This window comes from Streptopelia decaocto, assembly GCF_964273445.1.
Source record: "Streptopelia decaocto genome assembly, chromosome: 7".
NCBI classification, from domain to species: domain Eukaryota; kingdom Metazoa; phylum Chordata; class Aves; order Columbiformes; family Columbidae; genus Streptopelia; species Streptopelia decaocto.
This window is the reverse complement of record NC_138661.1, coordinates 63,979,176-64,004,894: the sequence shown is the minus strand read 5'-3', so window position 1 is coordinate 64,004,894 and position 25,719 is coordinate 63,979,176. Positions and strand designations below refer to the sequence as shown.

The window sequence follows — 25,719 nt, the reverse complement described above, 5'->3', positions numbered from 1 at the left end:
TTGTAGTTGTCAGTGACCAACACATATTATTCTTTAATTATTTTGGAATTTAATGAAATGGCATTCATAATTGATTAGTACAGCATATATCTGAGCATCTTAAACCTACAGTATTTTATATTTTAAATAAGTATTTTAAAAAATGTTATTTTGAACATATGTAGTTACTCTTTGGTTTCATCTCTTTCTAAAGGAGAAACTTTAGTTAAGGTAGTTCATATGCTTTAGGACAGATATATTATTTTATTTCTGTAAGAGTTTAATTTTCAAAAAGTTGGATCTTTAATTCAGAAAATAAAGAAACACAGATAATTGTGGAATTTAAAAATTATATTAAAAATGACATAAATAGAAATACATGGGATTCAGATAGCTGAGGAATCGGCTCCTCCCCGCACACATATGAAAGGGATTTTAGTTTTTTGAAGTCATCGTTGCAATCTTCACTCCCAGTCCTTCGGGTAAAGGGATGCTTCCAACTGGGACCCCTTCCTTTCAGATATAATATATGTAACCCTATATGTCACCCAAACATTCAGCAGTTGGGATGCATCTGTGCAACCACTGTGCTCAACTCACTTTTTGAGTGGGTGTTTCTTCCAGCCCAGTGATGATACCTCTAACGCCCTTCCATGCAGAATGCTCATGTCATGTGAATTGCTTGGAAAAGGTAGATGAGAATAGTGGGGCTGCACAAATGCAGAGATTAGAAATCCAGGGATGAAAAGAAATACACTGCTTTCTCTTTAGTTTGTCCCTAAAGAGAAAAAATGAGCCGATTGGCTTGAAACCCAACAAGATTAATTCCCCCGCAATCTCGTTCCATTCTAAGCATTTTTCCTGAATTGTCAGAGTCATTTCCTTCCTCTGCTCCCATCCCAAATGTCTCTTAGTCAAATACGATTTTGCTATTATTACTACTTGTATTACAGGAGGAGTAAGTCACAGCTTGTGACCTTCATATAATGCCAATGTCAGTAAAACACTGGAGATCAATGTTAGATTCTGACTTTTGGGACTGAGTCTACCAAGTCTAGAAATAGAAATAGATAACCAAAGCATAATTGTTTGTTTCAGGGCTTCTTCTGGCCACTTATGAGGACCAGGATTTACCTTTTTTTCCCTCTCCTTGATACTACTACTGTATTTATTCATTTATCTTCTTCTGCATACAGTTATTTTCTCTTAGATATAGTTACACAGTTGCTGATTCAGGGTCAGAAAGGAATTTTCCCCCAAGCTGAAGGCATGTCAGGGTGTTTTAATTCCCTCCTAAAGTCAGGTTCAAGAGTGAAGGCAATGCCATTGGTCTCTCCTGTGCTGTTGTTGTGGCATATTGTAGTTTTCCCAGAGTTTACCTTCAGTCTGGTAAAGCTCTTCATTTCTGTCATTCCATTAAAATATGAAAAGCATGAAATGGATTTTCAGGTACAAATCTGAATCAAAATTCAACAGCACAGCTACATGAAATTCTTAGGCTGAGCTCAACCCAAGGGGCACTCTGCAGCAAGGCTTGGCTCAGTCCATGAGAGACGTGAATTCCAGTGGTGTTGGAGTGGGAGGTAGAAAGTCTTCTCCAGCAGCCCATGCCACCAGGGGAAGGATGGCTGAAGACATGCCCCACAGGGCACTCAGCTTTAAGTTTCCATATCCCATAAGGTATCCTTCAAAATGATATCAGGATATCAAGAGGACAAACAGATACATGTCTAAAAAATGCATAGGTCTGTGGGATAGGAATGAACATTCCTAAATAGGCCAAAAGTCTCATTTTAAACAAGGAGCCATGTCTGTTTAAGAATGAATATAAACCTTTTCAACTGCAATAAATACAACTATGGAAATGCACATACTCTCAATTTGTCATGGAAACATGAGGATCCTGAAGACAAACATGGTTTCTAACCCATATTTGGAGTAGCCATTGCAGCAAAATCAAGCAAATGAGAACTGTCTGAGAAGCAGAAATGAAACTAAAGACTATAACAGGTCATAAAATCAGTAGCTTGATAAACATAACAAAAAGATGATAAGCAAAAAAAAGAGCACAAATTTGAGGTTTGATGTAAATGCCTTAGGAACAATTGGAATGCTCCGTTTCTCAATTAAATATATTAGAATGTGAGAAGCATTAAAATATATTAAAATTTATTGTAGCTGAAAATAATTCTTATTTGATCTAAATCATAATAAATATATTTAGTTGAGATATTTAAAACAATAAAACAGTATGTACAAAAAACAGAACTATATCATAATTCTCTTTTATGAAGAATTTAGTATTTATGGAGGTGAAATAAATGTAGCAAGACAAAAGAGCGCGAAGGATAAATACTGAATATATTTATGGATGTGTATGAGACATGCAAAGCAAATGTAGGAAGATGAATTTACTCTTGACTAAGAGTCAGAGAGGAAACTAATTCACTAAAATAGTCATGTACTAAATTCACAGTACTGCTTTTAATATGCATTCAAGGAAACGGATAAAAAAGCCATTTCTGACAAGACTCATAATTTAATGTATTCTACCCTTAATTTCATAGATTTTTTTTTGGGAAAAATTGATTTGTTTTTGAGAAGGCTGTTCCAACAGAGCACAGTTCTGAGACAATTGACTTACAAGTGACATTGTGCAATTATTTCATTATCTGCTCCTCACTGTAACTAAATATTCGTTGGTAGTTTTGTGGCTAAATGCAGGCAAGATTTTAATTTAGAAGATGCATGTCTGTGATTATTCCTTAAATTACATTTTCCTTTCTCTTCTAGAAGGAACAGAATGAAAGAAACAGCTTCTCTTCAGTGAACATGAGAACAAAGGCAATTCTGGGAAACACAACTTTCAGTTGTGGTCAACAGAAGCTGATTTCAGACACAGAACTGAGAAACTAGAGTAAATTTCCTTGAAAAAACAGTTAAATACTCTAACAACTTTGCAAATATCATCCTTAGAAAGAGACGCCATTTTTTAATGTTCTATCTTAGCATGATTTAACAGGAATGATTTTAACAGAGCAACAAGACTGATGAAGGGACTTGAACACAAGCCCTATGGGGAGAGGCTGAGGGAGCTGGGCTTGTTTAGTCTGGAGAAGAGGAGGCTTAGAGGTGAGCTCAGCACTCTCTAGAACTACCTGAAGGGAAGTTCTAGCCAGGTGGGGATTGGTCTCTTCTCCCAGGCAGTCAGCAATAGGACAAGGGGGCATGGGCTTCAACTCTGCCAGGGGAAATTTAGGCTGGCTATTAGGAAGAAATTCTTTCCAGAGAGAGTGGTCAGGCATTGGAATGGCTGCCCAGGGAGGTGCTGGACTCGCCGTCCCTGGAGGTTTTTAAACTGAGATTGGACATGGCACTTAGTGCCATGATCTAGTCAATGGACTGGAGTTGGACCAAGGGTTGGACTTGATGATCTCTGAGGTCTTTTCCAACCCAGTCGATTCTGTGATTCTGTGAATCGTGATTTAGAAAGAGTTGCACTGATTCACACTAGTTAAAAAACTGCACCAGCAAATCTGTACACAATCACAAATTTAAACCATATTGCTGTGTTAGGCATCTAATTAAATGACTATTCAGAAAATAAACAAGAAAGGCCACAAACCAAATAGTCCTTTCTTCCTGCTTACAAGCAAATAAGGATTTTCCTGAGAAACCTTTAGAACAGTTACAGTCTATTGCTCTTTAAAAATTGTTAACAGGAACACTGAACTTTTTAAAAGCCTTTGTAAAAACCACAAGCAAAGCTCCTATTAGTCCCAAACTCTTCTCATTAATAAACAAAGAGAAAAGGCAAATGAAAAGCTAGACACCATTGTAGTTTATGTGAACATATGGGGGTATTAAATCATAAGGAAATGAACCACATGTATGTTTGGAGTAGAAACTTCCACATAAAGAAATTAATAGTAAAGACAGAATTCAGGCCAAAATAGTTCACACGGTACAACACAAACACATGCACCCATCAGTCCCAGTAAATGTATTGAATATGCTGCCAAACAAAGCCAGAAATGTGCTGCACAGCCAGCTAGATCTTGTTTAACACAAGGTGAGGATCACAGGGAACACAATGAGGAGAACAGATTGAGAACTATTTAATAAAGCTTCCTTACTGTGCCAAGGAGCTTTCTTCTGCTGCCCTTTAATATTTGTCAAATAAAAGTGGAGTATACTCAGTTTGCTATTTAAAGATTCATATCAGGCTGTAATTCTAAATAGAGATTGTGAAACGTAGATTTCTATGAGGAGAATTTTCATCTTGAAACTTAACGCTGATTCTTCAGCCCAAGGTCTGTTTCTCACTAACTTATGGCACTGAACCAATTTCTGAAGAACATATGCTGAGGTTAAAGGTTTCTGTCAAATCAGTTCCACATCAGATATCGTGATGTCATATGTTAAGACATCGCCCGGATTTATCTTAGTATTACATAGTTTTGTATAAAGAAAGTGGCCAGTCATTGCTACTGGCTCCATCCCTTTGCATAGTTCCACTGAAAGGAAGATGCAGGGGAAAAAGGATTATTTCCACAATAAAGGAATGAATGAACATTAAAAAAATGATATAATAATACTGGAGAAAAAGCTTAACCCTACAAGGGGCAGATATTAACTGAATCAAATCAAAATTCAGTCTAAGTAATTGAATTTTGAAAACAAGTCATCACTTCACACATTTATTCAGACCTTGTAATGTGCCTTATTTGAAGCAATTCCTGGGATGCTGTTGGAATCAAAATCAGCAACATTCAGTGAGCAGCCTCTGAAAAAACAGCAGAAAGAATGATCTGGTTTCTATGGATATGTGTTTCCAGATTGGTTAATTCTTGCATCTAAGAAAATCCCAGCTCTGTTCGAAATCCTTCCTGCTGCTTTGGCATTTGCTAAAGTGGATTCTCTTCTGCTTTATAAGTAGTGAAACCACGGTGCCACTTTCTTATATTTAAAGCACTAACGAGAATCTCTCCTTTACCGGGCCACCTGATTTAGTAAACCATTTCGAGACCTAATTTCTGATTTCTGTAGAGGGCAGAGAATTCAATCAGATTCAGTTGCAATAGATATGGAAATAAACCACAGGAAAGAGTGGGGATGTATAAGCAGAATAAGATCTATACCCGTGAGTGCACAAGATGTATTTCCTTAGGAAATGCTAAAGAGATGTTTGGTCTGTGTCACATTAGACAGGTTATTACACTAGATGGAAGTAGATTCTAATGCAGTCCAGCAGGTACTATATTCCCTACATAAAGAACATATGTCTGAATACATCTATATTGATATGTGAACATATGTAGAGTAAATTGGAACAATACTGAAGGTACTTCCTTTACTTTTATTTTTTTTTCTTTTAATTTTAATTTATTTTCTCCCTTTGCAGAGTATTTGGTGCTGCCATCCTGCTGACATCCTCCCTCAACATGTTAATCCCGTCTGCAGCCAGGGTGCACTACGGGTGCGTCATCTTCGTGAGGATCTTGCAGGGCCTTGTAGAGGTACGGAAAAAATATCAAAGCAGCAGTAAATGTGATAGCTGTTTGTTTGCCTTAACTAGCAATTGCAACTTTTGAGGGAAAAGAAAAATTGCTTTTAGGTTATTAGTGGTTTTCAGCATGATGGGTTTCAATGTATGAATTACAGATATTTGATTTTCCTTCATCTATACAATTACACAGTGAAGTTTTCTCTTGCTAAGAAGCCAGTGAGATAAGTATTTAACACAGAGTTTCACTGCATAGGGTTTACACTATTGATATTCTCAACAGTTATTTGCTTTCCAGCCTCAGATTAAACCTACAATAAAGAATTAAGCTTCTGTCACAGGCCCTGATCATGCTCTTGTTGGAATGAATGAGAGATTTACCATAACTTTAAAAAGAAAAAAGCTGAGCCTGCCTTCTAAATTTGTTTCTTTACTGACAGACAGATTTTGGGGACTGTGATCACTGGTTCTACACGCTTCTGTTGCATGAGCTGATTTTAACTCATGCACTTTATTGTGTAAAAAGACTCTAAAAGATTATGCAGAATGTGCCTGCAAGTTAGGGAACTGACAATCCAATTCCTAAAGTATATGTGTAGAAAAAGGGATCCACTCCTGAAGAGTGATCTGGGTGTACAGAGGTGTGCTCAGCTGCAAACAGAACAGAAGCAACTGGGTAATTACAAAATAGAGCAGCTATTGTAGACCCACTCATCTCTGTGATTCTGTCCAAGGGAATTGTGAACGCAAAACATCTCAAATGGGACTGTTGAAGAATTTTTACAGTAAATTATGACAACCTTAAGGTTCCATCTTTATGTTGTTTAAAAAAATTGTCAGAGAGACTGAAGTGAAGATGAAATTGGTTACAGGATCTTCTTTCAAAACAGAAGAAAGTATTTTACAACCTTTTTCATATTGAGATTAATCAAAAAAGTTATTATTATTTTCTTTTTGCATAGGAAACAAACCATCAGATTGAGAGAAAAGTGACTCTATATAACTATGCATACATCGTAATCATTCTTAAGCAGGATTTTATTTTTTTGTTAGTTTATTGCCAAAGATAGAAGATGGATTTGAAAATAGACCTAAAAAGTAACTGGTTTAAAATCAAACCAAATAACATCTTTCAATTATTCACTTTAAGTGCTCAAGAAGGTTCACGGAAGACAAAGATAGTGAAAAACTTCTCTCTTACTATTGTATTTTTAAGCTCTTATTGATCTTGTTTTCTAGTTTTAGAACAGTGGAACAGTAATCTCTGTTTCCTGAATTATGCTTTAAATGTTAGATCAAAAAATGGTGGATGGTTGCCAAAACTGAGGGTTGGAGAAATGAGCCCAGCATTAGAAAGACTCCAGAAGGTCTGTGGTTTCAACTTTCCTTTGATTCTGGTACTTGTGCATTAAGATTCTTTCTTTTTAATTCTTCACAATTCTTTCCTGGAAGGGGGAAGGGGTACCAAAGGAAATAATTATGTTTTATATCTGTTTCATCAGGCGTCTTTAATGATCTGGAGTGATATACAAAACCTATTTTGACTTTAACAGAGACTGAAGTTTTTCTATGGCTGTGCTCAGACTTTAGAAATGCAAAGCATTCTCAACTTCTTGTTTGTAGCAATTAAAACAAACAAAAAAATCATGCAAAGACAATGAACTGAGTGCTTGATCGGCATTAGCTAACTTGTGGCACCCCTTCCCCAGGGGGTCACCTACCCTGCCTGTCACGGTATTTGGAGCAAGTGGGCCCCCCCATTAGAAAGAAGTAGGTTAGCAACCACGTCCTTTTGTGGTAAGTCACTTTCTATTTTTGCCTTTCTTTTATTTGTACCGTGAAAGTATTTTGAGACTGATTTTTTTCACCTTTCGTCTTGTTTTGTAGGTTCCTATGCAGGAGCTGTGATTGCGATGCCTTTAGCTGGGATTCTAGTGCAATATACTGGGTGGTCTTCTGTGTTCTACGTGTACGGTACGCGTTTCTGCTCGTCTCACTCCGATGTTGTACGACCCTGCTCTACCCTTTCTAAAAATGTAAAAGCTACTGCTAAGAGGCCAAAAAAAGAGATATGTAGGTCTATAAAGCTAAAAATGCAGTCCAGACAAAAGGACAATGAAAGAACAGAATTTAAAGGAGAGAGTGTAGGAAAGCAACATTAATAAAAAAGAAGAGAAACCAGTTCATGGTGAAACCTTTGTCACTTCTAATACAAGTAGTGCAAACTGCCATGCAGATCTACAAAATCTCAGATCATGTAACGTTGCCATTTTATTTATACAACTATAAATTTAGAGTACCTAAGATGTCCTGACTTTTATCTGAAGACCTATATGACTTTATTCACACTTGTTTTGCTACCTTAGCTTACACTGATGGAAAAGAAGGGCCCAAAGGAGTTCATTCTGAGGTGTAAACTTGATGTCAGTCAGGGGGATATCTTCTAGAAATTTAATAAACTACTCAGGAAGTGCATTGCTATGTTTAAAACAATGTCTCAATCTTGTATTTTGCTGGTAAAAAAGTTAGTTCAGCAATCAAACAACAGTGGCTTAAGGCAGAATAGAATTTAATTTACAGTCGGGTGGAATGAAACGGAAGCTGTTTTGTTGCATTGCATTGTACAAACTGATATTAAAATACCAGTGAATATTCACTTACAGTGAAATCATTCTGTAAACGAAGCAAAGATGACTTCACTGTGGTCCAGCTCTCTGTGCATTTTGCACAGATACTATTTGCAGGATCCAGCTCCCTGTTAGAATGACTCAATAGGGAATCAGTAACAACAATTGCCATTTACATTTGTTATCATTATTCACAGACTTTTTTCCTTGTTTGCTGCTTTACTGTGCATCTTTTTAAAGTCTTTCTTTCCATTCTAAAGGGAGCTTTGGTATAGTCTGGTACATGTTTTGGCTTTTGGTTTCATATGAGAGTCCTGCAAAGCATCCTACGATCACAGATGAAGAAAGGAGATACATAGAAGAAAGCATTGGAGAGAGTGCCAACCTCCTAGGTGCAATGGAAGTAAGAATATTGCTCACACCTTGTTTCCTATGAGATAGAAGTAAAAACCAAAAACCCCAAATAGAACCAATAGCAACAACAACAAAAAATCAAACACCCTTCTTTAAGATAGAAAAGCATGTTTCAAACATTTGCATCTTTTTGGGGTGGGGAGATCTGAAATCTCCTGATGGATTTCTGGGTGAATATCGCTTGTACAAGGGGAGAATACAGGTTCCAGTTCTAGTACATCACTCATGGAATTTATGCCTCTTTTTCTTTTCCTTTTTGTACTCCAAAGTATAACAAAACCCCAACCTGCAGCCACATTTGATTGAGACTTTCGCACCACCTTGAGTTCAAGTGGTTTATTTCCTTCCTATATAATCCCTTCTGGAAGGTTTTCCTCTTCCTAGGAGTAAACTGGAATTAAAGCACTACTCAGTGTTTCTCGAGGTCCTCAGAACATCAGAAAAAAAGAAAAGTAAATTCCATTCTATGTTTCATATGCAAGAAAGACCGCAGGTTACAATAGAGCATACTAGGAGAGCCATAAACATTCCTCATTATCGTGGTAATTTTCCTAGAAACATGCTATGAACCTCTCATAACCTGACTTAGTTCTGTACTGGGTTAGTTCTCAAGGACTAAAAAAACCAGCTGATTTCAGAGAATTTTCTAGGCACTTAATAATCTTATCATACTAAATCATAATTTTATTTCTCTAACTACTGAAATAATTTAAAGGGACTATCACCATGTTTACTAACTCAAGAACACTAATATCTTTTCCCCATTTACCCTCATTACCACTTTTCATTGTGTTTTCTAATTCAGGTTCTTGACTGAGCTCAATAAAAGACCCTATTTTTCACCTAGTAAAAAACTTTGATTCAGATTAAATAGGGAACTGGAAATACTGCAGAATGATTCCTTCGACAACTGACATTTTTAGGTGTTCTTGAGGTAGTGTCTGTGTTGATAATCAATAGCATTAACAGTGCTCATGCTTTCTTATACCTGTAACCGCCTTTGAAAACCTTATGTGAAAATACATATTTCAAAGAATGTCCATATAATTCTAACTGGGGCTGGACATTTTCTGTGTAGTTTTTGTTTTTGCTTTTTAACTAAATATTTTTTGGAAGTGATTAGTTTCTTCCCATAGTATCAAGTTATCTTTTCTGGCTGGCTTCTCAGTAATTAAGGCCCTCTTAATCCTTAGCTCTCACTTAAGTGTAATTTAATAAGTATACAAGTTATTACATATATCTATCTATTGGCTTGTTTTCTTGAAAGAAGAGCCAGTATTCAAGTCACAATAGACCAAATTCATCTTGGAACCTTGCTGAATTGATTTTTAAACACTCATCTGGGTCTGGATCCTGCATTGGGATCAACACAGATGGGCAGAGCGCTGGGTTCATGGAGAGGTGCTGCGACTCAGCAGGGCTGGAGTTCTCTCCATCTGTTATGGGTTCTTTTTTCTTTCATTATGCAATTGATTTTAAAAATACAAGAAACCAAACAAAAAATATATTGACCAAGCAGTTTCAGCTGAGGCTTGATAAAAAAAAATATATTCAGAATGCCTGGATTAAGGTTGAAATGCTAAAATATACGTTTAAAATAAATCTGGATGAAATAGTGCACTTACGGTGTAAAATCTGACTCTTGCCTTAGATACAGCAGCATTGTCTTTTACAGACACACTATTATTTTGGACTTAGTATGTTCACGCTTACATGATGAGATAATGGCACTTGTACATGAGTGTTGTGATACAGCTGAATATCACTGAGTTTCTCCACTTGTGAATTTTGCAGTAATTTAGCTTGCCCATCCAAATGTGGCTGTATGTAATTTATGATAATTGAAGTTAATGTACTTTATGATAACTGAAGATAACTTGTGTTTCAGAAATACAAAACTCCATGGAGAAAATTTTTTACATCTATGCCAGTCTATGCAATAATTGTTGCAAACTTCTGCAGAAGCTGGACTTTTTACTTGCTGCTTATCAGCCAGCCTGCTTACTTTGAGGAAGTGTTTGGATTTGAAATAAGCAAGGTATGTAAAAATAACGTAAAACTTTTCTCTTAGCTAAGTACATATCAGAGCTAAATTTGTGGTATTTAGTATTAGAAGGAAAGAAAAGTATTCTGTGCGTTTATCATGGGTTTACAAGTCTTAAATCTTAAAGGTATCGAGAAACTCATCACACCTCTGTCCCTGACACCCCAGGGGATTCAGGATCCCAACAAAGTTGTGAAGAAATCATCGACAGACAGTTCTGTTTTTCCAGGTGCACTTTGCCAAGCAGGACCACCTGGTTTTAGGAAGGATAGTACAATTTTATCACCTTTCTATTAATATATCCCTCTTATAATGTGGTGAGAACTGCTGCCGCTGCACTTAAGAAGCAAAATATGAGACATAAGTATGATCTAAACTTCCACATAATACATAGGAATTTTGTATCAGACCTGTAATGTAAATATGAATACACACAAATAGACCTTCATGGTGTGTAGCAAGCTTTCTGCTAATACAGATTTCCTTCTTGTGAATGTGATGGGGACTTGTGCTTTTGAGAGGCCTTTGTTCTTTTGAGATTGTTCTATGAGGTATAGTCACCCTAAATCGTGGTGTAAGTGGCAATTAGATGAGCGGCTTCCAAAATGTTGCTGCATTATGGAGCGTGGTCAAAATTCTGTAATGCCATCCTGCATTTAAAGATGGGCTTCCATCTTTAGCTGGAGTTATTTCAAGAAGCTTTGCTGTGCTTGAAACATCACTGTTATGAACACGATAAGAATGGTCATATCCTGTAGAATTAATCTGGTCATTTTGCTCCAGAAGATTTTTCTTAGAGTGTATTCAAGGAAATGAGGAGCTTCATAAACAATGACAGCAAAGTTTTCACCTGCTATGGATGTGGATGCTCATAAATGAATTGTTACTATTTAGTCAGGAACACCTCAAAGTGGTAACTGCAGTACCATGGTTTCCTTGTAGTTAACTTATGGCTTATTGGGAGAAACATCTATTAACACAAAACTATTTGTCGAAGCATACTTGCCACATATATAAACTGCAGCAAAAAGCACAATTTCATGATGTTAATTGAAAAGTAGGGAAAACTTGTTTTCCTTTTGTTCTCATGGAGTCTGCTCCGCACGCTGATGTAACTCGAGTCAGACATCAGATCCACTATTCAGACAAGAATTATGCAAAAAAACCCTGTGCTTCAGCACTTTTTCAGATATAGACAATAATCAGAATTCCTTGTTAGAACAGAATGTCTTGCATGTACTGAAACAAGCTATCTGCAAGGCAGTTCTGTTGACAGGAGCATGCGGGTGGCAGTTCACACCACGCTCAAAGATACCCTGTCCCGCTTTGAAGAAATGGTTTTCAAATCTATTATTATAATTGGGACAGTCATCACAAGATTACTACGTCTTTACTTGTATGTATAGCATTTGGAATATTGTCACTGGATATATAGTGTGTCACCTTTCACTGTGTACAAGAGTTTCTCAGACATTTCTTTTGCCCACGTGAAATTTGAAGCTTGAGGGACAGTCAGAAATCAAAGGCAAGTGGCCATTGTGTACGTGAGGATGATTCACAGGGAGCCTGTCTGGACATGTTGGGTTTGCTGAGCAATGCTATGCTGGACACATCACCAACAGAAATGTAGCAATTCAGCTCAACACATTTGATCATACATTTTCTGAAAAGAAAGGGTAGAGGGGCTATAACTCACGGGAGAAATATCCATTAGCTTAAATATGATGTGTAAAAACCATCTATAAATAAGAAGTGTCACGGCATCAGAGATTCTTAAAAACTCTGGCTGTGCTTTGTAAAATACAATGTCAACTTAAGATCACCAGTTTTTAATAAACCAAGACAAGACTTTTAGGTTTAGCACATAGCTTGAAATTGAAGAGAAACAATTAATTAGTTGCTGAATGCTTCAGAAAATGAATTATCAATATTTTCTTATGGTTTATACTCTGCTAATTTGAATGATTATTTTAGGTGGGTATCTTGTCTGCTGTGCCGCATTTAGTGATGACAATTATTGTTCCTATTGGGGGACAAATTGCAGACTTTTTAAGAAGCAAGCAGATTCTTTCAACCACTACTGTGAGAAAGATCATGAACTGTGGAGGTAAGTCTTCCAATTTTATTTAAAAGCTTCTTATACAGATTCAACATCCAAATAGTCTATATGGACAAATATATACACTGTATATATTTATACTTGATATATACTGTGTACAGTAACCAAACAAACTGCGTGGGTTTATGTATTTATGTATCAATCCTTTGTGCGTTTTTTGTATATTAGTGATGTGGTTACTAAATCAAAGTCGTTCCTATTCCCAGTTTCAATATAGATGTTTGGCATTTGAAAAAGCACTTGGAATGTTAAATTTGCCTTCTCTTAGCTATTTACTGAATCTCAGCTCCTCATTTAAACACCATCTGCACCAAGAGAGCCCAGACAAGCACCTGAGGTGACGTATCTGACTTGGGAGAGGTTAAAGTCACACGAGCTGATTCCTGGTTGCGATAAGGGCTGCAAAATTCATAAGCGGTTTCAGTGTATATTCCCATTAGGGTTGGCTGGAATGACCTAACCCAATCACAAGTATTTATTTTCCTCTTAAAACTGGCAGGAAGTACCAATAAATTAGCATACAAATAATAAAATAAGGATTATTTGAGATAGTGAGAACGTGTGTTGTTTAGGAATGAAATAAATACTTGATTATATTCCATTCCGAGATAATGTTTTGCCTCTGTCTCCCTATGAAATATTGCCATATCCTAAGGCCTGCTGTATTTGAAAGGGAATTAAATCTGATGCCTGGTTTTCTTTATGATTTCCCCAGGTTTTGGGATGGAAGCAACTCTTCTTCTGGTGGTGGGGTATTCTCACAGCAAAGGAGTGGCTATTTCCTTCTTAGTGCTTGCTGTAGGCTTTAGTGGATTTGCCATATCTGGTAAGTTTATGTTATTGTTATTAGTGAATTATTTTATTTTAAGAGATAGAACACCTCATCTAGTTTTTATTCATTAATAGTAATTTAAACAAACCCCAGAGTTCCAAATGACATTATTTATGATCATTACAAAGTACAATTGGTACCACAACTTTTATATCAGATTATTTTTGTCCAAATACTTAAATCTTTTCCATACTCATTGCATCAAATTAGACTTTCTTTTCAGTGAAGTGCTAAGGTACACCATAGATTTTTCATGAAATGAAACATATAACACAAGTGGCCTGATGTTATACAATGATACCTAAATTTACACACCTTTGTTTAAACGTAAGCTTTTTACTATTTTATTCCGCAGTGTACACTGATTAATGCTTTGTTAGTGTTGTATTTTTTTATTATTATTATTTTGGGACCTAATTACTAGCAATTTCTTTCTGAATTCTGAATTAACATTCAGCTCTTCACTCTCCTGCTGACACATCACCCCTTTGCCTTTCCCAAACACAAATCACGTGCCCTTCTCCTGTTTCCCGCTGTGATTTTCGCATCCTCTCCCATGCTGGTTCCTTATGTCTAAAACAGGCTCTCTCGTCTTTTGTGCCAAACATCTCAACTCTCCTTAATCAAATCTGTCCTTAATCCCACATGTTCTACAAGGTATCATGCCTGTTTTGTACCCTAACAGTTTTCCATATCATACTGCCCACCTTTGCCTTTTTATCATCTTTCTGTATTCAAAGATTTGGTTTCTGTTTTCACTTAAATGCTTATTTTGGGGACAATGAGTTCTGTCACTTCAGTGAAGCATGTGTTTTTTTTCTAAGATTATTTAACAGTTACTGCATGAATTTCAACAGAATTAAACTGCAGGAAAAGCAAGAGAACAAACAAATATATATATATACAAATAATTCATAGCTCATTTATAGATACTATCTTTTTACTCCTTTTATTTTACCACTCAAGAACAGAAGGAAACTCCCTTCTGCTGGTCTGTGTGACAAAAAGAAAAATGTAGGCAATAGGGAAGGAAAATGGTACAAGTTGGAAGAAGAAACGAAATGTTATTTACAGCATAAGGTGGCCATGAATGAGACTGTGAAATATGAACTTTCTCCCTGCCTAAATATCTTCTGGGTTCTCTACTCCACACAGTCACTGCTGGGATTTTCTTCTTTTAACTGCAATTTTGTGAAGATAATACAGTTGCTATCCTTTTATAAGATATTTTTAAAAGCAAATGAAATCCCAGAGTGTCTCTAGGAATTATAAGCCTTTTAGAGAAAAAGAAATGCAATTAAACAGCCCCAAAATGTCATAGTAAAATTGTCGGGTGACAGCGTTACTTTTCAGAATTGAAGTAATGCTCTGCTTTTGGTATGAATGTTTGCTGACCTTTGTATTACAGGATTCAATGTCAACCATTTAGACATTGCCCCAAGGTACGCCAGCATCTTAATGGGCATTTCTAATGGAGTCGGGACCTTGTCTGGAATGGTTTGCCCTATAATTGTCGGAGCCATGACAAAGAACAAGGTAAATAGCAATAGAGTTTAAAAATCTTCCAGTTTAATACAATTGGTTTCAAGAAAAAGACCTTTCCATAGTACAATTTGCCAGGATGTTCATATTAGAGACTGGGACCTGCAGGGAATAGCATCCAGGAACACGCAAATTTGAAACATGGTTCACTATATGCTCATGAGATCAGTGCTTTTGTAGGCTAACAAAGAGTGATTTTTCAAAGAAAGATGAATATAAATTGCAAACTGGACACTTAAATGTTTCAGCTGTGCTGTCACAACCTCAATCCCTAATTTAAATATTTCAGCTTAGAAGAGTTAGATGAGTCTCTGCACTAGTCTTATTTAGCAAATTTCTTCTTTACAGACACGTGAAGAGTGGCAGTACGTCTTCCTCATTGCGGCTTTAGTTCACTATGGAGGTGTTATCTTCTATGGCATATTTGCTTCAGGAGAGAAACAACCCTGGGCAGACCCTGAACAGACAAGCGAAGAGAAATGTGGCTTTATTCACGAAGATGAACTTGCTGAAGAGACAGGGGACATTACTCAGAATTATGTAAATTACGGTACCACCAAGTCTTATGGTGCTACAACCCAGGTCAACGGTGGCTGGCCTACTGGTTGGGAGAAAAAAGAGGAATTTGTACAAGAGGAAGTACAAGACTCATACAACTACAAGGAAGGAGATTATTCATAACAAACCTAAATATTGGGTATATTTTGTAGTGTTTGTGATTAAATTCATTGTGATTGTTTGCACACAGAAATAAGATGTGGTATAAACATGTAAACACATATCAAACAGGAAGGTCTTACTGTAAAAAAAAATACATCAAAGTGCAATCTGTATGAGTTGTGACATGTCATCACTTTCATTAGGTTATATTTGTTCTATAAACATTAGAGTTTTAAGGGTTTACTGGTCAAAACTATAGAGGCAATTAGATACTTACAGTATACAAGAGCTAAAACTCATAACTAAGGATTAAAGCACAACTAAGCAATCAAGTTGGCACATCTAATGCTCTTTTTAGAAAGCCAAAATTACTTGATCATTAAAAATGCACTTATATATTTGTTACACTGTATTGAAAGAGATTGTGTTAAATACACACGTTTACTCAGTGCGATGTAGGAATTGTGTGTTTAGTCTAAGACAAGAGCTTTCTTAAAGAAGAAAGGTCGAGTCTCAGGTGTTTGCAGAGGATTGATCCAGTCCCTTTAATGGTGACTGTGTCAAGCCTAAAGAACAAATAGGGCGTATTGTATGTTTATCGTGATTACATGCTGCAGGCTGCTCTGTGATGAATAAAGGAATTATTTAGGAGTTTTATACTGAATGTTTGGGCACAAATTCTTATTTCTATTCTTTACAGAATCCTATGAAATTATAGGCGTTGTCATGTTCTTCCCTGCATTTAGCAACTACTATAAAGACAATATATAATGTTAAGTCTGACTTGTCATGCAGACTGTCAAATCCCTTTATTGAAAAGCAAGCTTTATTATTCTATTCTTTGCAGTATATTCCAACTTTGTACTGGAGTCTTTAGAGAGAGGAAAAAATAACCAATATAACCTAGAAAAATATATAGTCTTTTACAAAATTCCAAAGAGAAATTTACTATTAGCAAGTAGCCCTATAAAAAGGATGTATTTGTTTTGCAGAATATTTTGAAGCCAACAGAAGAAACAGAGAATAATTTAACCCTTATTCTTCCCTTAATAGCTTTCATATTTTTACACATCTTGCCACAGTTGTATACATAGATATAAGTTTATCGAAGATACTGTAATTATAGAAAATGTCGCTATTTTAGAAATCCCTGAAATAAAAAAAATGTATTTGTCTTTCAATTAAACCTAATAATAATGGACACTGAATATGAGTAATTTATAAGCTCACAATAAACCAAAGTGGTAAATAACTAGTGTTGGGTTGAAAGAAGCCAACAAGCACCACGCTTGTCTTTATAGCATAACTCAACAGTGACTGCAACATTAGTGTACCAAGCAATAAGTGCAATGCATTATGAAGTGCATAATCTTCTAGACTATATATTAACCTTCATTTAGCTTGTTGTATATATTTGGGGTTGTTGGGATTCAACCAAACTGAACCAACTGAAGTTAGCAACACCAGACCACTTCTTAATACTCTAAAATGACAACAATGATCCATTTCTTAATTCAATCAAATGATTACTATTGTATGTAATAATCCATTCTGGATTCTTGGTCTGTTCATTGTATTGTGCTAGTGATTGGAAACCCTGCTACCGCAATATACAACTTGAGGATTGTTTCTTCTCCTTTTTTTTTTTTTATTTTTCTTTTAAATGCAAATCATACCTTGACCTTAACAAAAAAGTATTTTGCTTTGTGCCTCAAAGTGATGTAAAATGTGACCATAGCTTTTGCTGTGTTTAATGAAAAAGATGTGGACTGTGTCACTTTTGTTGCTGCAAAAAGTGTTAATAAAATGCTCTATTTATCCTTTTATATAAAAGAGGACCATTGTAGTTTCTTGTCATTTTTTTTAGACATATTTTAATATAGATGACTAAAATAGATGACTAGAATTATAAATTCTGCTATTGATATGGAGATAACATCTCACATCACAGCTGGGAGCTATGCTGAATTCCTGGTGTCCTGCCTTGTTGGGAGAGGTGCCCAAGTCTAGATTGTTTTTTGTCCTCTCATAAGGACGGCTGGAGTAGGTACAGAAGACAAAGGAGCAGGAGGATCAGTGTGCCAGCCAGTGCAGTGACACTGGGAAAACCAGACTGATCTGTGTTACCAAAGAGCTGATGTGGTTCAGCATTCTGTGAAGAAAATGAAAAGCATCGCAGCCTGTTCTTCTTGGATTTTTTTTTAGTAAACTCAAGAAATCCTATATTAAAAGTCTTCTTCTAACAAAATTTTTACTCTTCAATAATTTCATTGAACCAAATAGAAGAATGTAGAAACACCAAACTGAACAAAAGGTTGCAAACAAGCAGACAGAACAGCAATGGGCCCAATGTTCCTCACCCATGGGGTAGTTGTCATGAGATGCCAAGTAATGCACAAAGTTATTGCTAATTGTTTTGGTGGACCTGTGTGATGTTGCCATGGAAACTTCCTGACAGATTCAAAAGTGGGATAAATAGGGGCTGTAAAAGTACTGTTGTATTTATTGCGGTAAGTGGACAGCTCAGAAAATGAAAACTAATTAGCAAAATTAAAACCAATTCTTCTTAGTTTTCAAGTCTAATCTTACAGGTTCGCTATATTTTGGAATTGTTTCAATAATTTCCTTGCACTAAGTATAGGTAATTTTTTTTGTCCTCATTAGCTTGACACCTTTTAATTACTTAGAATAAATGAGAGACCTTAATCCAGGCATTAGACACCGCACTGTTCAGCCGTACACAACTCACTGGGAACCCAACAACTGCCTTTAAATGCTCCACCACTCCACAGTCCTCCACATTCTCTTTCTAGGTCTCAGCTTCTGCTTTGACTCTTTCGCCTCCTCTTAAAACAGCAGCACAGAGAAATCCATTCTGGGGTGGAAAAGGAGTGTGACAGGCTTTAAAATTTTTACTTCTTCACAGATTCCAGTTCACAGGAAAATATAGGAAATGACCATCAGGAACATGACTGAGAAAGAAGGGGAAAGGGAGAAAATAATTGGGTTCTTGCAAAGGAGGATTCAGCGAAGAGAAACAGCAACAGCTGGATCTGGTTTAGGGAAAAGGGGAGTTGAGGGGACATGACCCTTCATCTAAACTCCTATATTCCTTCTCACTAAATACGTTTATGTTTCTTCTTCTCCACTTCATTTTAACGAAGTAGCGTTGCTAAGACATCCCTCTTCAGCTGCTTCTGTGCCCTTTCTGCCCAGAGATTTCTCTCCTGCACTCAGATTCAAAGACTAACTCTGCAGACGCCTTGCACTTGCATGCACAGCGTTCCTCTTTGGAACCCTTAGCAGCTCAAACCATCCCTGTTTATCAATCAGAATGTGTCCACAGTCACCCGATTGTTTTGTCCTGTCACCTGTTTCTGTTCTGTTCCCTCTCTGCTCACTCACCATGGTGAAAAAAAAAAAAAGGAAAGGAATTGTTACTCACATTTTTATTTATCAGTTAGTTATCTTTTCAGTGAAGAACAATAAGTAAAGGGAGGGGCAGAATCCAGGCTCCATTAAAATAATTAGAAAAGCTTTGAGTTTAGATGAGCTAAAATATCACCTCAAATGTTCACCTTTATGTCCCCAAATGATTTCATTTAGATAGTATCACTCCACTAGTGACAACTTTGAAAACATTAGAATCTGCATTGGTCAGATCCCTTCTGTTAACATGTACTCTTTGTTGTGGAGATAAAGCTGTCATGAAGTGCTCTTTGCTTTCAGAAGTGATCGTGAAATTCAATGGACCCAATTTCATAAAAACACTTTTCTTTGGGGGAAAAGAAAACCTCAAGGTAAAGGTTGAATAACAGTGACAAAAGAATATCTGCAAATACGAATGAAGTCCTCTTTCAGCATGAAGCCAGGAATAGGGATGAATGTGGAAGTCAGAATAAATGTCACAGTTCAAAGCCGTACTGTTGGAAAGATAACATCACAGTCTTACTTGCTGCCTCTGAAAGATGAAATGTTTTGTTCCGTTCAGGATAAGCTGTGAAGGAGTTTGAAGGCTAGTCTAAGTCTACATTAACTATTTAACAGCAGCTGCTTTTGAACTTATTTTGAATTTGTTTGTGTTTTTTTCTTGAATAGTTTTCATTGCACAGGGAGATTTGAGTAAATAATCAAACAACCTAGAACTACAGTCAGATATTTTAATTAGGTATCTATGTAAGTCCTCTCTGATCCAGCTAACATGATGCTATTCTAGCTTTGCTTAACACTTTCTCACTCTGTTGTAACCCAAAGCACAGCAAAGAAAGAAATATATTATACATTTACACGTGCACAACTACTGAAGCCTGTGTACTTAGTTATACTGAGGTCACATGCTTAGATAGTATCCTTACTGTTTGAGAATCGAAGTTACAAAATGATTGTTGGCAAAACTGGCGATCCAGGTATTATAAAGAATAAAACCACCTTATATGACTGACAAGGGGTTGATGACAAGGTGTTGCTTCTACCCTGAGGATCAAACAACAGGTTCTGTGCACAAAGAACAGTGAACGAGATGAACATTTGACATGGACAAACAGTGCAGGTATGTTTGGTTTGGCAAGATCCCGATTCATCCTGAGCAGTATGAATTCATTCACATCGCCTCTGTCTGTGACACCCTGAACACTCAATATATAATTTATACATGTGCAAATTTACTTCCTCTAGTGCTTTTCTTTCAGATAATACAGAGATTACATGTAATTAGCAAACTAACTAAATAAACTGGTTCACTTAATTAGCAACAAGAATTTTACTTCTATGGTAAGCTTATACTTCACTTAAAATTTAACACAAACCACATTAGAGCGCTATTTGAGGTTTGTACATACATACACACACGTACATACAATATGCACATATATATGTACATAATACACAGATATGTGGAGCAGTAATAGGAGGGAAAACTTAGTGTACACAGAAATATTTTAGTTCTCTTTTGACCCAATCAAAATCCTAATGCATTTTCAGAAAGCTCAAATATCACCTACATAAACCTCCTCTCAAAACCATTACAACCTACAATAAATATGGACATCAGCAACTTCAGAACTGGAACCTGAAAAAGTCCATAAAACTGTATGGAGATATTGTCAAGAAACACTTGGTGTAGTATGGCTTATCTCAACACTTCCACCATTACATTTTCCAGGTCACAAATGTAGATTGATCTATTATTTATTTTCCCTTAGTTAATTCGATATAATTAAGGTTCATAGTATTTCTAGAGATATGAATAGCTTAATAATATTCCCTAATTTCAGGGACCTCCTTGAATTCAGAGTGTACTTTTTCAGAGCATGTCTGTTCTCTCTTGAAAAAGAAATATGAAAAAGAGCTTTCATTGAATAATGGAATATCTTTCACTTATTCCAACAGTTGTGCTCCTCCTGCTGGGGTTTTCAAGCTTACTGTGCATCACACGCACTGAAAAATCTGAATAATTGAGTAGGACATGCACAGTAAAAATGATACCAGGAAATGCTGGATTCACTATTTCCATGCCATGCAGATGAACATCACATGCGCTGTGTCAAGGTCCACACAAACAGTGTCTGATTTGGACCAGAAGATGCAAGTGGACGGTTGGATGCCCAAGGATCCAAAGTAAAGAAAAAATCCTTGTATTTTGGGAAATATTTGTGTGATACAAGGAGTCATGTGATAGCCCTGTTCACCTATTTACTTCTCTCCACCTTTCTGTAGCATCTGGAAAGGTCAGTAAATCAAAGCAAAAGGCACTATCACACCAAAACCAGATGTAAAAATGATGCTTGAAGCAGAGAATGAACTAGATAAGAAAGCATTTCAAAAATAAAGCATAGTATTGTTAAAATTGGAAGATTGCCATCTAATTAGAGTCTGTTTTGTATAATCAATTAAATGTGTCAGCACTGGGTAATTGTCATAGATGGCCATGAACTAAATAAGTTTGTGAGGAGGGTGTGATAATTGTCTTCAAGATAAACATCAGAACAATTAACAGAACTGCTTTCAGTTTTAATCTGGAAAGTTACAATGTTACTTTCTTTTTTGCAAATGTTGCTTGATGGGATTAAAATTGAATCAAATGAAGACAAAGTCAACCAAAGCTGTATGTTTTTCTCAGCTGTGTTTTTCTGTGTGGTTGTGGCTGATCATGGGATCGATAAAGCACAAACTGTTTACCCTGTACAGATGAAGCACCAAATGAAATGTGATGTATGATGAGATGCCCATCGGCATGTACAAGTCTTACACAGAAAATCACCGGGCAGCCCCACAAGGTGAAGACCGACCTTCTCGCTCTGCTTTAGGAGGCATCAAGACAACAGTGCACAGTTATTCCTTGACTGGTAGTGTGATGGGACATATTAATAATGGGATGGGACTATGAAGAAATGGAGCGGCTGTGCTTTGTGAGTTAGTGATCTCCATTGCATGAACATGCAAATCCCAGTCACGGCTGACATATGCCCTTTCATAATAAAAATATAATAATAATCTCAGCCTAAGTTCTAAAAGAAGAGCTAATTCATAGAACATAGAATATCCTTCCAAAACTTTTCACCTCATTTTAAGCAACCTGAAAATTAAATAGATTAAAAATTGAATTAAATAGACTAAATATTTTATTAAATATGTTTCAGAAAACTTTTTTTTTTCCTTATTTTTCTTATATCGCAATCATTCCTATGCAATTAAAACCAGATCTCTCTTTCTTTTTCAGATATGGTCTGGGTCATACTTAGAAGCTTAAAATTTGACTTCTCTATAAGCCAATACACCTTTCTTGTCAAATCAATCATTTTTATATACTGAACACATTCAGTAATGAACGAGACACAGATGAAAATCTAGGAAACCAGAATTACTCTTTTATGCCAATTATTTCAAAAGACTTTTTTTGTGTGTGTGTATGTCTGTGTTTCATATAAGTAAAAAAAAATTGTATATGTTTAAACAGCATTTTCTAGTTCATTTATTTTCTTGTCTTAGAATGTCTTTATTAGCTTAGAAACCTGTTCACACAGTTCACACGCCTTATTGCAAGTGTTGTTTACTGTTTCTGCTATTAATACTAAATGTAACCGCTCCATGTTTTATTTAGAATAAAATCCTTTGAGCCATCAGTGGTTTATTTGTTCCTGTGCATTAATTTGATGTGAGAGGCCACAAAAACTACCTAGCAGAAAGAATACGAGCTGAAATATTTAGCATTCAACTGTTGGCACTCGTTTAAGGTCTATTCCCTAACTGACCACAAAACTTTGAAGAATTGGGCTCTGTCCTCTATCAAAATACTCAGTTCTGCTCCCTGTAGAGGGAACGTGTTTTGAAGATATTGAAGATATTGACTTCAATACAAGGGAGATAAACCGAGTTTCTCAAAATTGCCATTGTCACGCTCATGACAGAAAGTGGTGCGGTGTTACAACCACACTGCAAGCACTGGAATTCTGGTTTGGGACACCCACTACCACATAGGACATGATCTTCAGTGCTGCTTCTCACCAGATTTCAGTCTATATTCCCATTTAACAGAGTGGGAGAACTGAGAGTGAGAAAGCCCTACCTATATTTTCCTCAAATTCAAAGCTCCTGGCAAATGTAAGCTTCTCATATTCTGGGCAAATGTTGAAATCCTTCTGTCACTGAACTGATCTTCGGTAATCTCCTGATCTCTTCTGCTTACTTAGCAAGAGTTGGCAAGAGTATTTGAAGCAAAGAGAAATGATGTCTTTGTGACATGGAGTAGAACCAGATGTTCCAGATGTTCTGATCCCAGCATCAGGTAATACACCTGAACACACACCTCAGGTTCTGTCAGTAGGGACATAAAATAACGAATGACACAAGCTAAAGGCACTATGTCATCAGAAAAAAAAAAACAACCCTCTTTGACTAGTAAGTGAACCTGGAGGCACTGCTTGGAAATGCTTATTTTCTCTTCTGTTATTGATTCATTTCATCTTGTGGATCTATCACTTTCAATTATATTATAAAAATGAACTAGTGGATCATTTGTAGGTTGATTAATGGGAACACATTGGTAGCATGACTTAGTCATTCCCTGTGGGATTACGGTTTCCTTTCTTGTTTCTTTCATTTCAAGAAACTTGGGCTTTTTCTGCAATAAAATCACAAATAATGTGATTCATCCTGGAGTAATCTCATAAAACTAATCAAAAAGGCATATAGAAAAAGGCAAGGGTGAGAAAGAATGAGACAGAGAAGAATCCTCCAGCTCACTAAGGGGGAGGATTTAAAGGACACCAAGAGAACAGGCTGCAAACCCAAACATCAGGAAAGACAGTAAAATCAATGAGCAAAATGGTATTGTTGGTGTTTGAAGGTTAACTGTCTTAATAACAGAATATAAAGACATTATGTATTCAAACACTTTTGGGAAACCTCAATCGCTTCCAAAATAAAAGGTTTATGTAATTTTTATTAGGAGCTAAAGTTTCTTTTAAAACCATTTTTGATGTGCGTATGTTAGAGTTTATATGGATAAAAAGTGTTTATAGAGGTGTTTGAAGCCTGACATCCCGTTAAGTGTAACTTTGCTTCTGTTGCCTGAATAAATAGCACAGGAACCACTGAGACTCTGTGTCACCTGCAGTGAAATGGTGTCGATCTCCCCAGAAAAAATGTTGGAGCCCATAAATTCATTTGTTGTGCGTGGCCATTAATTTAATTTGTGATTACTAGCAAAGTTCAAGAAGATATATACAGATGAATTATTGATTTGCTTTTGGGCACTAATTAGAACGAGTTTATGGTTAATCTCTAAAGCACTCTTTATCTTGTATGCAATAAAAAGAAAAACAAATCTAATTTGTCCTTTGTTGTTCTTGTGATTAATCAAGCATATGAAAACGAATCAGCATTGTACTCCTAATAAGGCATTTGCAAATGAACATTTTGGTTTGCAGACATCATTCTCTTTATTCTGTATCTGAACAGAGCAGAGAGATTGTCAGTAACAACTCAGAAGGCAGGGCTTGGGGTAAATTTAGCTATGTGCTAATATTTTCTTTGAAGCAGATAGTATTTTCTACTAAAAAAAATAGTAAAAGTGAAAAACCCTGACATTTTATAGTAGTAAAATAGTAATTTAGCATATTATTTTATACTGACAATGTCTTTCTCCTTTTCCTTTCTCCTTTTCCTTTCTCCTCGCTCACCTCCCTGGGCCTGGGATATGACATTTACTATCATATGGCAGCAAAGCTGAAGCTCCATTGAAAGTTCCTCTGAGACTGTGCTGTTGTCAGCTGGGCTGTTTTCTTCCCTTTGGCACAAGAAACAACCATTTAAAAGAAGATATTTAGATGTGGACAGTTGAAAATAAGAAGCCTGATTGCCTGTGCTGCCAGCACGAATTTCATGTCACATTTTACCATGTTTTTTTACCCTGGTTTTGAGTAGCCCATAATGGTGCTACACTTCCAGTTAAGCAAAACAGACTTTACAAAGTGTCATCTTACTAATTCCTTTTCATATTGTTAATGTCAACTACATTCACATTATGTTTTTTTCATTAACATTCACAATTACCTCACTACTTGGTATTGTTAGATTTATTATAGCTTAAAGAACAGAAAATCATCTCTCCTTCCTCTCTTGAGGCTTAAAAGCAGATTTAAGTCCACAGACAGAAGAATAAACCCTTCTTGTGATTTCTCCTGCCTTCTACCACCTCCACATCATGCTCAGACATCAGACTGAGCATGTGCAACATACACTTGCTAAAAATTCCGGTTGCTACACTGCACGTTTTTATTCAAATTTGCATGTACAACCCTAATCAGTTCCTTTTCCACTTATATTCTGACACAATGTATGATGAACTAATGACCTCTGTGTCACTCAGTACACACACAGATAACATAAACCAATGAGCAGCTATTGTGTAGGTTGTTTTCTTCCCCTTGTTCAATGTTATCACCCCATTTAAATCATGATTTGAAGATGGAATGAGTAAAGCCCTGTTTACTCCTC

General features: G+C 36.3%; 1 protein-coding gene across 1 annotated transcript in view; it reads left to right on the top strand.

The window, feature by feature from the left end:
• SLC17A6 (solute carrier family 17 member 6) overlaps positions 1-15,744 on the top strand; it is a gene marked incomplete at both ends in the record, with an annotated part of 31,734 nt that extends 15,990 nt beyond the window's left edge. The window contains 9 exons of the mRNA XM_082058540.1: positions 5,384-5,498; positions 7,195-7,282; positions 7,373-7,459; positions 8,373-8,515; positions 10,415-10,564; positions 12,545-12,677; positions 13,405-13,515; positions 14,930-15,057; positions 15,412-15,744. Of these exons, the coding sequence (XP_081914666.1) occupies positions 5,384-5,498; positions 7,195-7,282; positions 7,373-7,459; positions 8,373-8,515; positions 10,415-10,564; positions 12,545-12,677; positions 13,405-13,515; positions 14,930-15,057; positions 15,412-15,744 (1,288 nt within the window). The remainder of the gene's footprint in view (positions 1-5,383; positions 5,499-7,194; positions 7,283-7,372; positions 7,460-8,372; positions 8,516-10,414; positions 10,565-12,544; positions 12,678-13,404; positions 13,516-14,929; positions 15,058-15,411) is intronic.
• Positions 15,745-25,719: the final 9,975 nt, after the last annotated feature.